This window comes from Procambarus clarkii, chromosome 57 (assembly GCF_040958095.1).
Source record: "Procambarus clarkii isolate CNS0578487 chromosome 57, FALCON_Pclarkii_2.0, whole genome shotgun sequence".
Taxonomy (NCBI): Eukaryota; Metazoa; Arthropoda; class Malacostraca; order Decapoda; family Cambaridae; genus Procambarus; species Procambarus clarkii.
In genome coordinates this window covers 8368011-8382817 of record NC_091206.1, presented here as the reverse complement: position 1 = coordinate 8382817, position 14807 = coordinate 8368011, and the positions used below count along the sequence as shown (strand labels likewise).

The following is a 14807-nucleotide window of genomic DNA, read 5'->3' as shown; positions in this document are numbered from 1 at the left end:
CTAGATTATGCCTCCTTTCGTTCCCTTCTCTTCGTTAGTGATACTTTTTCTTTCCCCCATTTCCTCTCACTCTCCCCCTATCCTCATGGTCTTTCTCCTTATCCTTGAGTTCTTTCTTCTCATGTTCTTAAAGCTATGAAATGAAGACAATTACGTCTACAACCTCTCCCATAAGCTGCCACGTGTTTACGAATGTCCTTGCATACGAATATTGCATTACATTTGTTTGGCTTGTCTGTGCTTCTCAACTCCTGATGCTTCTAAACTTCTAAAATTCTAAACTTCTAAACTTCTAAACTTTTGCTCTGTTTTCTCTAGTGACTTTGGGTTTTCCCTATTTGCCTATTCCTATTTTCTATATTTGTTCCTTCTCTATCTTAGAGTCGTTGAATTCATCAAGTATATCTTTGGATTATCTTAGTTTTCCTAATTCCTTTACAAATGTGGATTTCAAACTCTGAGCTGCATATTCCAGGATGCAGGATGTACACTATGTATATAAATTTGAAAGTTCCAGTTTAAATGTGAAAGTTCTGTCAAAGTTTTTGAATGTCATCCTTTGGTTGAACAGTTTCTTTTGATCTGAAGGAGTTGTTCTGTTTATGTGTCTCTGGTTCGTCCAAGTTCCGGTCATTTTCCTTATATAATTGATGCAACTCTGTCCCTCGAATAACGTACTGTTTACGTTAGTTAGGAATCAACGCGAGCAGCCATTGTTCGCTTGTATTTGAAGTCTGACTATCGTGTAGTTCTTGAGGGTCCTTACTCATTACTTACTTACTTGAGGGTCCTTATTCATTTTTCGTCGTCAGCCAAAAAAGTGCTGTGTTCTTTTTTGGGGGCCTGTTCCAAAAGTTCTTTTGGGGCTCTTCCCTCTCCACCGGGATGTTATTTACATAAATCAGGAGCATTACTGAATCTTGTAGGTAACTTCTTGCCACTTCCCTCCATCGTGACACTTCCTCTATCACTACGACTCAGTGTTTCCTGTCTGTCAGTTATTCTCTGACCTTGTCTATAGCAGCTTTAGTAAGTGCTCGCCCTAAATTTACTTTCAGAATCGAGGAATAGCTCTTTAGTCCTTCCTTACTTGCAGTAGGTAATCTAATGCTGTGATCCTCCTGTTTCTTGTCATAAGTGTTTTTGATATATTTGAGAACGCAGCATCTACTGTGCCTTCGTCTAGTCCATGCCCTACCACTTGGGCTGGACGGTAGAGCGACGGTCTCGTCGGTCTTCAATCCCCGACCGTCCACGTGGTTGGGCACCATTCCTTCCCCCCGTCCCATCCCCAATCCTTATCCTGACCCCTTCCCAGTGCTATATAGACGTAATGACTTGGCGCTCTCACCTGATAGTTCCCTTCCCTTCGTCTAAACCATTCTATATTCTCTCCTCCCATAAACTAAAGAGCTCTTTGAAATTTCCACGAGACTTCTCAGGGCCTTAACTTTCAGTCAGGTACCTTTGTTCTACCTAGTCACGCTGTAACATGTCCTCTTTAATAATTTTAGCAATTCCTCCGAAAATCTTATATACCGTCATCATGTCTCCTTGAGTTCATCTCTGATACGAACCTTATTTGGGTTTCTTGTTTATTTGGTTGGGATTAGACAGACCTAAATGACACACAAACACTACATTGTGTAGTGTGTGTGTGTGTGTGTGTGTGTGTGTGTGTGTGTGTGTGTGTGTGTGTGTGTGTGTGTGTGTGTGTGTGTGTGTGTGTGTGTGTGTCACTCAAACTGATTGTTAGCGTGGCAGTTCCATCCGGAGTGGCAGGAGAAACAAAAACACCCCAGCATACCTCTTAATACAATTACCAGCTTTTAGCTATCTTCTAACTACCGCGAACTACCTCATTACCGCGAACTACCTCATTACCGCGCAAACGACGCTCCCAAGGACGTGATAATTTGCATGGTTTTTCGTCGACAAGCGAAAGGATGAAGGGATGGCTGAATTATGTTATTTTCGCGGTGTCTAGTGATGTGTATTCACCTAGTTGCGCTTGCGGGGGTTGAGCTCTGGCTCTTTGGTCCCGCCTCTCAACCGTCAATCAACAGGTGTACAGATTCCTGAGCCTACTGGGCTCTATCATATCTAGATTTAAAACTGTGTATGAAGTCAGCCTCCACCACTTCACCATCTAATGCATTCCACCTGTTAACTACTCTGACATTGAAAAAATTCTTTCACGTTCCTGTGGCTCATTTGGGAAAATACTCCGAACAATGTGTCAGGTGTGGGGTTCGAACCCACGCACTCTTGCGAGTACCAGAGCTTAAATCTGGCGCCTTAGACCGCTCGGCCAACCTGACAGATACACTGGAGTGTGTGTACACTATAGTCTGTGTACTCACTTAGTTGTACTCACCTAGTTATGCTTGCAATCAATTTTAATATTTTAATTTTAAAATTCTCTAAATTTAGTAACCAGGCAAATAAGCCTGCAAATTGGGCTTGAGTCGGACTATAAGCTCCGGTCCCAGCTTCGTGTCACTGCTATTTGAGGGGAATTTTCAGGGGAAAGCGCCAAGGAATTACGACTATATAACACTGGGATGGGGTCAGGATAAGGATTTGGGGTGGGACGGGGAGAAAGGAATGGTGCCCAACCACTTGGACGGTCGGGGATTGCTGGTACGTGGTGGTAAGTTTCAGGGAGGAATAGGGAGGTGCATAAAATTATGGAAGGGTAAAAGGGGAGGGATGGATGATTTTAGATAGGGGAAGGAGGGAGGGGAAATAGAAGGAGGGTGAGAGAGAGAGAGGAGAGAGAGAGGAGAGAGAGAGGAGAGAGAGAGAGAGAGAGAGAGAGAGAGAGAGAGAGAGAGAGAGAGAGAGAGAGAGAGAGAGAGAGAGAGAGAGAGAGAGAGAGAGAGAGAGAGAGAGAGAGAGAGAGAGAGGAGAGAGAGAGGAGAGAGAGAGGGAGAGAGGGAGGGATAAAGAGAGGTTATGGGTAGATATTGAGGCGTTATGGGTGGTGATGGGCTGTTAGTGGATTGTTATATCATCCGTAAGAGAGGTGATGGGTGTGGATGGGAGGGATAGGGCATTGACAGGGAGAGGGAGGGTGAATGAGAGACAAGGACGAAGAGAGGAAAGATGAAAGAGAGAGTGCTGGGAAAGGAGGAAGGGATGGAGAAAAAGAGGGTGGGATTGAAAGAGGAAGGAAAGGAGGGAGGGAAGAAGAATGGGAGAAATAGTGGAAGAGAGAGAGAGAGTACAGAAAGAGGAAGGATTGAATGTGGGGTATAATAAAATATAGGAGATATAATATAATTGGGAGAAAAGTGTGGGGGATTATAATATGGGAAAGGGAGAGAGCGTAGGCGTTGATGGGAGAGTGAAGGGTAGGTAGGGGGAGGTGGGATGTGAATGGAGGGGGGGGTTGGGGTTGTGGCTGGGGGGAGGGGGGTAAGTTGTGGGGTGTCGCTGGTACAATGGGAGAACTAACGAGGCTATTCAATTGTTAAGCTCGTTCGTGTGCTGCCGGTGATGGCTGTTGGCTGACGCCTGGTTTAATATAAATTAAGCTCTATTATTTTTATTATTATTATTATTATTATTATTATTATTATTAAATAATTATTTTATTTATAATACAAATGTTATAGATTACTTATCTCGTATAATAATTTCCTTGGAGTCAGATTAACTTAATATTAAATGGTGGAATATTTTGTGTGGTGATTGTTTTTAATGCAAAGTAAACCATGAATTATTTTATTTAATGAGTGAAAATCATTCTTGAAAATATGCGTGTCTGTTGTTTATATATATATATTAGTTACATAAAATATTGTTTGTCCAAAGTTGGAGGGCAGAGGCTTAGGACTATAGTAACCCTACTTTGCAAGATGATTGCTTTCGGGTATGCACCCAACACGGGTGGGTCGGGGTCTACTCAATGATAGTTCTCATAAAGGATCATACCGGACGTGAGCCGGTATGGTATATATGCAGTCGTCGTTATTCTGCTGATGTGTGCCTCTTGTTTTTTATCACGAGTTACGTCCACTCCTAAGTCCTTATCTTTTTTCAGAAGTTGGTAGCTGCCTTCCTATCATATTGCACTGTTTTTGAGGTCTTCTTGCTCTAATGCCTGTCCTCATAACCTTGCATTTGTCAGGGTTAACGTCTGAAAGTCATTTTTCAGACCATCTCTGGAGATTGTCTAATTCGTCTTATAATGTGGTAGAAGGTATACTCGGCGGTGCCCGAGACAGTCGGTCTATCCAACCATTCCCCCATTCTACCCTCTTCTTTCCTACTCTCCACTTTCACCCTCTTCCCTCTCAACCTCCCCCCCCCCTATTCCCACTCTCCACACCCCCCTTTTCCTTCCCTCTCCCCCTATTCCCTTCTCCCTCTTCCCTCCCATCTCCCCTATTTTACCATTTCTCCCCACCCTCCCCACCCCCTCTCCACACCCTCCCTCCTCTCACTTCTCTTCCCATCTTCCCTGTCTGGTCTCCAGCCTCGAACAGACATTTCCATTTATATATACATAGAAGAGGTACCCAGCTGCTCCCGGGTCTCTTCTCCCGCTATTCACTATTTCTCCTTTATTTCCCACTCTACTCTTCACCATATTTCCACCTTTGTTTCTTGTACCCATCCCCTTGAATCCCCTTCGTCCCTCCTCTCATCTGTCCCCTCTTCCTCTTTCCCCTTTCTTGAGGTTATCTTGAGATGATTTCGGGGCTTTAGTGTCCCCGCGGCCCGGTCCTCGACCAGGCCTCCACCCCCAGGAAGCAGCCCGTGACAGCTGACTAACACCCAGGTACCAATTTTACTGCTAGGTAACAGGGGCATAGGGTGAAAGAAACTCTGCCCATTGTTTCTCGCCGGCGCCTGGGATCGAACCCAGGACCACAGGATCACAAGTCCAGCGTGCTGTCCGCTCGGCCGACCGGCTCCCTTTACTTCAACCCTTGTCCCCCTTTCTTCTCTTTTTAGAAAATTTATTATTAAGAAGTACTGAAACAACTCTGTGAGTCTCTCAGAAAATAGATTATAATTATAATTGAAATTCTAGAGGGAACACACCAAATATTTCGCACTTGACTACATGGAAATCTTATGAGGTCACTATGAGCGTTAACATTTCTTAACGCATTTAACTCAGAACGACTTCAACCAGCCTATGTCCGTCCCGTACCCAGGACCATTCCCCCGGCAATGGTGGGTGAGACTAGCCAGAAGCATCTGGCTTCCTGCTTTGGACAGACAGACAGACAGACAGACAGACAGACAGACAGACAGACAGACAGACAGATAGATAGACAGGCATATTCAAACATTCTCTCTAATAGATATAGGTTGCAATCCTGCTCAGTTCTGATTCACAAATATTGCCGATAATGAGCTTAATTACTCTTTTAGATCATTCACATATATTATGAACAGGCTGGGCCCTTGTACCTACCCTTGAGGCACCTATCACCAATTCTCGTTACCTATCACCAATCTGATAGCTCTCATCTTATTATGACTGTCTTCTTCCTGTAAGGTACTCCTTCACCGACTTTAGAACTCTTCCACAAATACTAGCCCTCTTGTTTCTTATATGTATATGAGTTGCTTATGAGGAACAGTGTCAAAAGCTTTTGGGCAATCCAGGATAATGTTGTCTGGCTCTTTGGTCCCGCTTCTCAACTGTCAATCAACTGGTGTACAGATTCCTGAGCCTACTGGGCTCTATCATATCTACATTTGAGACTGTGTATGGAGTCAGCTTCCACCACATCACTGCCTAATGCATTGCACCTGTTAATTACTCTGACACTGAAAAAGTTCTTTCTAACGTCCCTGTGGCTCATTTGGGTACTCCGTCTCCACCTGTGTCCCCTTGCTCACGTACCACCCGTGTTAAAATGTTTATTATTATCAACCCTGTCAATTCTGAATTTTGTAGGTAGTGATCATGTCTCCCCTTACTCTTCTGTCTTCCAGTGTCGTGACTACTCTCTGGTAATGTGTTCGTGTGTGTGTATAAGTGTAAATGTATTATGTGTGTCCGTGAGTAGGTACGTAGGTACCTGTAGACATTATTTAACTCACCTTAAAGGTGAAGTGTCGTACAGTCTGGTCGATCAGTATCTTTAACGAGAGGCACCTTCTTCTTTAATGTGTTTCACTCGTTTTTAAGATGCTTCTTATTGCAATAATGCATAGTTGAGACCGGTTAACAGATCGATAGTATGTATGTATGTATGTATGTATGTATGAATGTATGTATGTATGTATGTATGTATGTATGTATGTATGTATGTATGTATGTGTGTGTCTGTGTGTGTGTGTGTGTCTGTGTGTGTGTGTGTGTGTGTGTGTGTGTGTGTGTGTGTGTGTGTGTATATGTGTGTGTGTGTGTGTGTGTGTGTGTGTGTGTATGTGTGTGTGTGTGTGTGTGTGTGTGTGTGTGTGTGTGTGTGTGTGTGTGTGTGTGTCTGTGTGTGTGTGTGTGTGTGTGTGTGTGTGTGTGTGTGTGTGTGTGTGTGTGTGTGTGTGTCAGGAAAGCTAATTATCGTTCCGAGAGTACCGAGCATTTATAACCATTTTTTTATATATAATTTTGCAAAGAATGTTAATAATTGTTTTGTATATTCCGGATAATTTACTGGAATATTTAAATTTAGAGATAATTTTCTATATTTTGGTTACGCTTCAAAACAATGTTTTGTCTGTGGTCAAGCTTTGTCTGAGGTCAAGCTTTGTCTGTGGTCAAGCTTTGTCTGAGGTCAAGCTTTGTCTGTGGTCAAGCTTCGTCTGTGGTCAAGCTTTGTCTGTGGTCAAGCTTTGTCTGTGGTCAAGCTTTGTCTGAGGTTAAGCTTTGTCTGTGGTCAAGCTTTGTCTGTGGTCAAGCTTTGTCTGTGGTCAAGCTTTGTCTGAGGTCAAGCTTTGTCTGTGGTCAAGCTTTGTCTGTGGTCAAGCTTTGTCTGTGGTCAAGCTTTGTCTGAGGTCAAGCTTTGTCTGAGGTCAAGCTTTGTCTGAGGTCAAGCTTTGTCTGAGGTTAAGCTTTGGCTGTGGTCAAGCTTTGTCTGAGGTCATTCTAGAATCCCACCCTCTTACATTTTTTCTCTGGATCTCCTCCTCTTTCTCCCCTCTTCTTCTTCTCTTTTCTACCCAACCTTCCTTATTTTTCCTTCCCTTTCTTCTTCGTATTTTCCAAATCATTGTAACCTTTTTCTTAATTATCTCTCTCCTTCTCCGTCTCATCTCCATTTTCTCTTCTTACTTCTGCTATCTCTCTTTTCCTCCTCCTCCTCCTCCTCTGTCTCCTCCTCCTCCCTGCCGCCCCGTCCTAATAAGGGAGGGATCAATACCATAGTCAAGACATGTAAGTTGAGCCGGCCATGGAAGCGTCGTGGGAATGTTGTGGTCACGGTGCGTGCGTGCGACCCATCCGTGCCTCGTCCGTGGATAGTCCGTGCTTTTTGTCTGTGTATTGTGCGTCGTTCGTTCTGGGCTTTCCTGTGGATCACCCCGCGATTCGTTCTTTGTTTTTATTTGTGTCCGTCCTCGATCTGCGACCCGTTCGTGAGTCTTCCCTGTGGCTAGTGTCCTGTGTTCGTGGTTTTCACCCAAGGGTTTATATTCTGTTCGTTGCTCGTCCCTCGTGATTCGTTCACGGAATCATTCGTGCGTGAGATTACTTGGAGAGTGTGATTCTGTTATGTAACCTGTGGTTTGGTAGGTTGGTATCGTCGGTTGTGTGTGTTTGGTAGGTATAGGCTCGTTCGTAACTCGTGATTTGTCCTCGGCAGTTTGATTATCCTCGGTAGGTGATGTTAGGACCTTGGCTGGCTAGTCAACTCGGGTGCCCAAGACAATCAGAACTAATGAAAGAGCATGACTCGTGGCTACTCTTCAAGCCCTCAGTAGCATTTGAGGAAGACAAGTGATATATATATATATATATATATATATATATATATATATATATATATATATATATATATATATATATATATATGCATGCTTTAATTAAGAGCGGCAAATAACTCGGGGAAATTCTACTTGAGAATAATAATTAGCACACTCATGAATGGACATTGAAAGGAAAATTGGGAGTGTGTGTTTAATTATAAGTTCATTATTGGCCCTTGTTCACCAGCAAGTTGCCTTCTTTACCGTGTCTCGTGAGACGCCCATGGAGACAGGATGAAGAAAGTGATGTCTTAACTAAATTAGCCATTTTAAGATTTATCTTTACACAGATAATTATAGCTTCAGTCATGGGAAATGTTGTGAAATAATTAGATCCTTGTGTTGTCATTATCCTGGTATATCCTGAAGGTAATATTATTTGTTGAAATAGTTTAAATAATATACAACACATTGGAGAAAACATCTTTGATTCCCTACATAACAGTAAGCAGCTGGTAGGTTGTAATGAATAAGTACATAATATAGTGATCTATATTAGTAACTAGTTATTACTGTCACAACCTTTGTATCTGTTAATTTTGTTCACGTAATTCATATTATTGTCTTTCAATCATTCATTCGCAGTGATTGTGTTAAAATTCCCTTTTGGGAAATTTAGTCTGTTAATTTGTTATTCTCTCTCTCTCTCTCTCTCTCTCTCTCTCTCTCTCTCTCTCTCTCTCTCTCTCTCTCTCTCTCTCTCTCTCTCTCTCTCTCTCTCTCTCTCTCTCTCTCCCATTTATTTTCCCTTCTTGGACATTCTCTGCTCTGCACACCGTGTTCCTCTAATTACTCTTCAATTACTTTCTTATATTCTAAACTTATCGGATCTTCTTTATTTGTAGCTTCCTGAGCATTACAGGTTATCTCTGCTATTCTCTGCGGTCACTCGCCCACAAGCCGCCCCGTCCCTGTGAGGGGAAGTGTAGAGAGGTGAAGGACAGGGGGCAGAGGGAAACTGAGGGGTGGGGGGGCGCAGAGGTGAAGTGAGGGACAAGGAGAAGTGAGGAGGAGGGACACAGTACTGCACGGGAGGGAAGAGGGCATGTATGTATTATTATATTATTATTATATTATTTTATTATTCAGTATTATTATATTTAGTAGACTGATTGGAGTGTTTTGTTTGTGACGTCAGTAACGTAACTGTTGATTGGTACTTAGCTCTCAGTAATTCCTTGTAAGTGAGGTGTAACTGCTGAGACTGTTGATGCTGTTATGAAGCTCAACTCGTGACTAGATCGTCACATACAGTACGAGTTAATTGACGGTCATATATTATGGTCGAGATTCTATTATAAACGGAGCCAAACTCGTCCATTCATCATCGCCGGCGGACACATATCAGCCACTTACCAGCCACACTCCAGCTTCTGAGACGACGTCTTCTTGCACGGTGGCACTTGAGGTGTAGCCGGAGGTGTAGTGAAGGGTGTCACACAGGGTGTATGTGTCGTATATGTGAGCGATCTTTGCTAGAGTTGACCCGAGGAGGAAGGTGAGGGGACGAGTTAGCGGGGTTGAGGGCAGAGGGGAAGGCACCAAGCTGAACTAATTTGGTTGTGATCGGTGACATACGCTACCTAGATATCCTCCCCTCTCCTCTTACCCTCTCTCTCTCTTTCCCTCTCTCTCTCCCTCTCTCTGTCTTTCTCTCTTACTCCCTTCCTGCTCTGTCTCCTCTCACGGTCACACACAGACACCCTCCATCTCTTTCCCCTTTTTTGGCTTTTTCCCCTATGCCTCCCCTCTTTCCTTACAGTCCCCACACAACTCCTCCCTAACATTCTATCTCCCCTCATCCCTCTCTCTTCCCTCAAACCACGATCAAATGTGATGGTGAGTGGAGATTGATAATTGATATTCATGGGAAGCTCTGTATCACAGGGGAGAGCCAAGACGGGTCAGCGTTGATGCTGGGGGTGATGCTAGTAGCGTTGATGCTGGGGGTGATGCTAGTAGCGTTGATGCTGGGGGTGATGCTAGTAGCGTTGATGCTGGGGGTGATGCTAGTAGCGTTGATGCTGGGGGTGATGCTAGTAGCGTTGATGCTGGGGGTGATGCTAGTAGCGTTGATGCTGGGGGTGATGCTAGTAGCGTTGATGCTGGGGGTGATGCTAGAAGCGTTGATGCTGGGGGTGTTGCTAGTAGCGTTGATGCTGGGGTGATGCTAGTAGCGTTGATGCTGGGGGTGATGCTAGTAGCGTTGATGCTGGGGGTGTTGCTAGTAGCGTTGATGCTGGGTGTGATGCTAGTAGCGTTGATGCTGGGGGTGATGCTAGTAGCGTTGATGCTGGGGGTGTTGCTAGTAGCGTTGATGCTGGGGGTGATGCTAGTAGCGTTGATGCTGGGGGTGATGCTAGTAGCGTTGATGCTGGGGGTGTTGCTAGTAGCGTTGATGCTGGGGGTGATGCTAGTAGCGTTGATGCTGGGGGTGATGCTAGTAGCGTTGATGCTGGGGGTGTTGCTAGTAGCGTTGATGCTGGGGGTGATGCTAGTAGCGTTGATGCTGGGGGTGATGCTAGTAGCGTTGATGCTGGGGGTGATGCTTGTAGCGTTGATGCTGGGGGTGATGCTAGTAGCGTTGATGCTGGGGGTGATGCTAGTAGCGTTGATGCTGGAGGTGATGCTAGTAGCGTTGATGCTGGGGGTGATGATAGTAGCGTTGATGCTGGGGGTGATGCTAGTAGTGTTGATGCTGGGGGGTGATGCTAGCAGCGTTGATGCTGGGGGTGATGCTAGTAGCGTTGATGCTGGGGGTGATGCTAGTAGCGTTGATGCTGGGGGTGATGCTAGTAGCGTTGATGCTGGGGGTGATGCTTGTAGCGTTGATGCTGGGGGTGATGCTAGTAGCGTGATGCTGGGGGTGATGCTAGTAGCGTTGATGCTGGGGGTGATGCTAGTAGCGTTGATGCTGGGGGTGATGCTAGTAGCGTTGATGCTGGGGGTGATGCTAGTAGCGTTGATGCTGGGGGTGATGCCAGTAGCGTTGATGCTGGGGGTGATGCTAGTAGCGTTGATGCTGGGGGTGATGCTAGTAGCGTTGATGCTGGGGGTGATGCTAGTAGCGTTGATGCTGGGGGTGATGCTAGTAGCGTTGATGCTGGGGGTGATGCTAGTAGCGTTGATGCTGGGGGTGATGCTAGTAGCGTTGATGCTGGGGGTGATGCTAGTAGTGTTGATGCTGGGGGTGATGCTAGTAGTGTTGATGCTGGGGGTGATGCTAGTAGCGTTGATGCTGGCGACGATGGTGATCGTACGAATCGTCTTCATTAATCATATGAGAGGTATAGACGTTGTAATTGTTGTTGGTGAGTGTGACAGGTTGTTGTGGTCGGTGGTTGTTGGTCCGAGTGCTTCTTGTTGTTGCTGTTTAAGATTCGCTACCTGGAACAAAATGTACCAAGTAGCACGGGCTATGGTGAGCCCGTAGTGGACTTAAAAATGCGCTTGTTCGTGGCTACTTCTAGGTTTCGTGATTATGGTCGCTTCACATGTGACTCTTAAATGTGACTTTTGACGGTGTTATCTTGAGGTTTTCGTGAGATGATTTCGGGGCTTAGTGCCGCCGCCGCCCGGTCCTCGACCAGGCTTCCACCCCCAGGAAGCAGCCCGTAGCAGCTGACTAACTCCCAGGTACCTATTTATTACCTATACCTAGTACCTACCAGGTACCTGATGCCCCTATACCTAGGGGCATCAGGATGAAAGAAACTCTGTCAATTGTCTCTCGCCGGCGCCTGGGATCGAACCCGGGACCACAGGATCACGCGTTCAGTGGAGAACGACCCTTTGAGAACGATCCTTTAAGGAAAACAGCAGTAAAGTAGCTACAGACCAACGTGATTGATATATGATCCAGCGAAATGTTATGAAATCCAGAGAGCATTGTAGTGGAATTATTGCAGCATAATATAGTTTAATCCAGCATTCTGACTGAGTTTGATTCTATATTTGGCCGAATAATATCGTTTGATATTATGGTAAAAAGAGTTTGATGTCGTATAATGGCATTTAATAAAGCATAATGGAATTTGATTAAGGGTAATGGATGTTCATTGCGACATATTCCAACGTTAAAGACCCCAGCTCCATAAATCGTCTATCGTCTGTTGATTAATATGCATGTGTGATATGACTACACCGAAGGCTTATACATGATAACACACTTATCGTATAAGCTGAACAAGCTGAACGTAGTCATATACGTATATATATATATATATATATATATATATATATATATATATATATATATATATATATATATATATATATATATATATATATATATATATATATATATATACCCAAATACTGTGTTCCTATGCATCTAACAAGGTAATAGAAGTCCTACCTCTGCTGCATAAGATCGTACATTTCTGTCTGAAATTCGGTCGACTGTTCTGCAGTCTCAAAACATAAGAAGGGTCTTAGCTCTCATACGATACACACATACACACACACACATTTACACACACACACTACGGGCTCACCATAGCCCGTGCTACTTGGAACTTTTTGTTCCAAGTAGCGAATCTTTAACAACAACATCTCATACGATAATAAGTCGGTTTGCAATTGTCGAAATATTCCTTAGCCAAAGACGGGCTTTTTCTCATGACACAACAACCTTTAATAGACAACTAACTCGTGGGTACCTAAGCTCGGTGAACATGTTCATCAGGTCGAACGAAACGTTCTCTAACGTTTCATCCTGGCCGAGCCAGTTGTGAGCAGACTCTCTCCACTTAAGCAGATTCAGTGAGAATGTGACTGGACACTCAGATCCTCCACTCCGCTGTAACCTCTTCAACAGTGCTACATAACCCTTGGCACCTCTGCCACCTTCTCGCTCCGGCTGACTCTTACACATTCTCTCTCTCTCTCTCTCTCTCTCTCTCTCTCTCTCTCTCTCTCTCTCTCTCTCTCTCTCTCTCTCTCTCTCTCTCTCTCTCTCTCTCTCTCTCTCTCTCTCTCTCTCTCTCTCTCTCTTTCTCCCTCTTCCTTCCAACATTCTCTCCTCCCCGCACATATCTCCTTCCTTCTCTCACTCCCTCCCTTCAGGAACCACTAGGAGTGCCAAGAAGCTATTAGAGCGCATGGGCTCTCTCCTCCACTGTCTCCCACAATGACCTGACATTCTCTCGGCCTCCCAAATGTTCCCACACACACACACACACACACACACACACACACACACACACACACACACACACACACACACACACACACACACACACACACACACACACACACACACACACACACACACACACACACACACACACACACACACACACACCTCTCACGATGTTTACAGACTTCTTCAGACCACACGTGTAGAACAATGACATTTCTGTTATTGTTTTAAACCAATAGGTATTTTCAACGCGCCCGTGTGTATGTGTGTATGTGCGTGTGAGTGTGTGTGTGTGTGTGTGTGTGTGTGTGTGTGTGTGTGTGTGTGTGTGTGTGTGTGTGTGTGTGTGTGTGTGTGTGTGTGTGTGTGTGTGTGTGTGTGTGTGTGTTTTGATCTCGAGTAGCGGGAAGGAAAGTGAGTTTCGGAGGACAGGGTTGCATAAAGTGGAGGAAGCACCAACTGGTGAAAAAGTATCGAATGTGTACAAGGAAAGAGGCACAATCTGTTTCATGTGTACACGCTTTCATGTGTGTGTTTTTCTTATGTGTTGTCACCTGTACGTGGGTTTTTGTTTATTATGTGTTGCCGCTTAAATTGTGGGTTTTTGTTAAGTATGCGTTAAAGCTTGCGTGTGTGTGTTTTTTTCTGGTTATATGCTGACGCTTATGTGTGTGTTGTTTGTTTAGTATGAGTATATTATTTCGTATGTACGAGCGTGTGTGTGTGTGTGTGTGTGTGTGTGTGTGTGTGTGTGTGTGTGTGTGTGTGTGTGTGTGTGTGTGTGTGTGTGTGTGTGTGTGTGTGTTTGTGTGTGTGTGTTCAGATGTGTGTTGTGGCTTTGTGCTTTTTTTGTGCGATGTAGTCATAATGGCTTGGCGCTTTCTTCTGATATCTCGCTCCCTCCCTCCCCTCCCCCCAAGGTCGATCTACTGACTGACTGACTCCCAGATATACCTATTTACTGCTAGGTGAACAGTGGCATGAAGTGATAGAAAACGTGCCTAACCACTCCTGTCTCGCCCTGGACTCGAACCCGGGGTTCCTGATTGTGAGTCTAGAACAAACCCAACTCTACTACCCAAACCCTTTGTTCATTAAGAGGCCCTTCGCCAGCAGGACCCAATGGGCATTTAACTGAGTAATTGTACCCACTAGACCCAATGGGTCATTAAACTGTTCAATTACACTAATTATTCCCAGCTATAACTATATATCAGTTAAAAGTCCAGCTGGACCCTTAGTGGTGTTGTCACTGATCAATTATACTAAGATGGTTGACTGAGCGATTAACTAATTAGCGTTTCTCCCCTCCCACAGTCGGCCCAGCGGAGGGCAGGCACCAGCTGCGCCAACTGTAAGACCACAACCACTACTCTCTGGAGACGGAACCAGAACGGTGAACCCGTCTGCAACGCCTGCGGCCTCTACTACAAACTTCATAGCGTGAGTGTTAACTGTGTGTGTGGCTTCAGAGACTCAACAAACTTGCAATAGGACACAGATTACGGATACAGGGACACGGGTCACGGGTACAGGGATACAGGTCACGAGTACAGGGACATAGGTCACGGGTACAGGGACATAGGTCATGGATACAGGGACACAGGTCACGGGGACAGGGACACAGGTCACGGGAAGGGTGGCAGCAATCCGACATTTAACCTCAATCGGCCATTTTCGGCCGCGTAGTGATAATCTCGGCCAGTGTGTGCCTATCACAGCTTGACAC

The 14807-nt window shown here is 44.9% G+C and overlaps 1 protein-coding gene and 1 non-coding gene across 2 annotated transcripts in view; one reads left to right on the top strand and one right to left on the bottom strand.

The window, feature by feature from the left end:
• The window catches only part of LOC123744972 (trans-acting T-cell-specific transcription factor GATA-3), a 204823-nt gene that overhangs the window by 101095 nt on the left and 88921 nt on the right, over positions 1 to 14807 (top strand). Inside the window, exon 5 of the mRNA XM_069306237.1 lies at positions 14396 to 14521. Within this exon, the coding sequence (XP_069162338.1) occupies positions 14396 to 14521 (126 nt within the window). The remainder of the gene's footprint in view (positions 1 to 14395; positions 14522 to 14807) is intronic.
• Positions 2238 to 2321, bottom strand: TRNAL-UAA (transfer RNA leucine (anticodon UAA)). Its single transcript has one exon. It is a non-coding gene; the product is annotated as a tRNA-Leu (tRNA).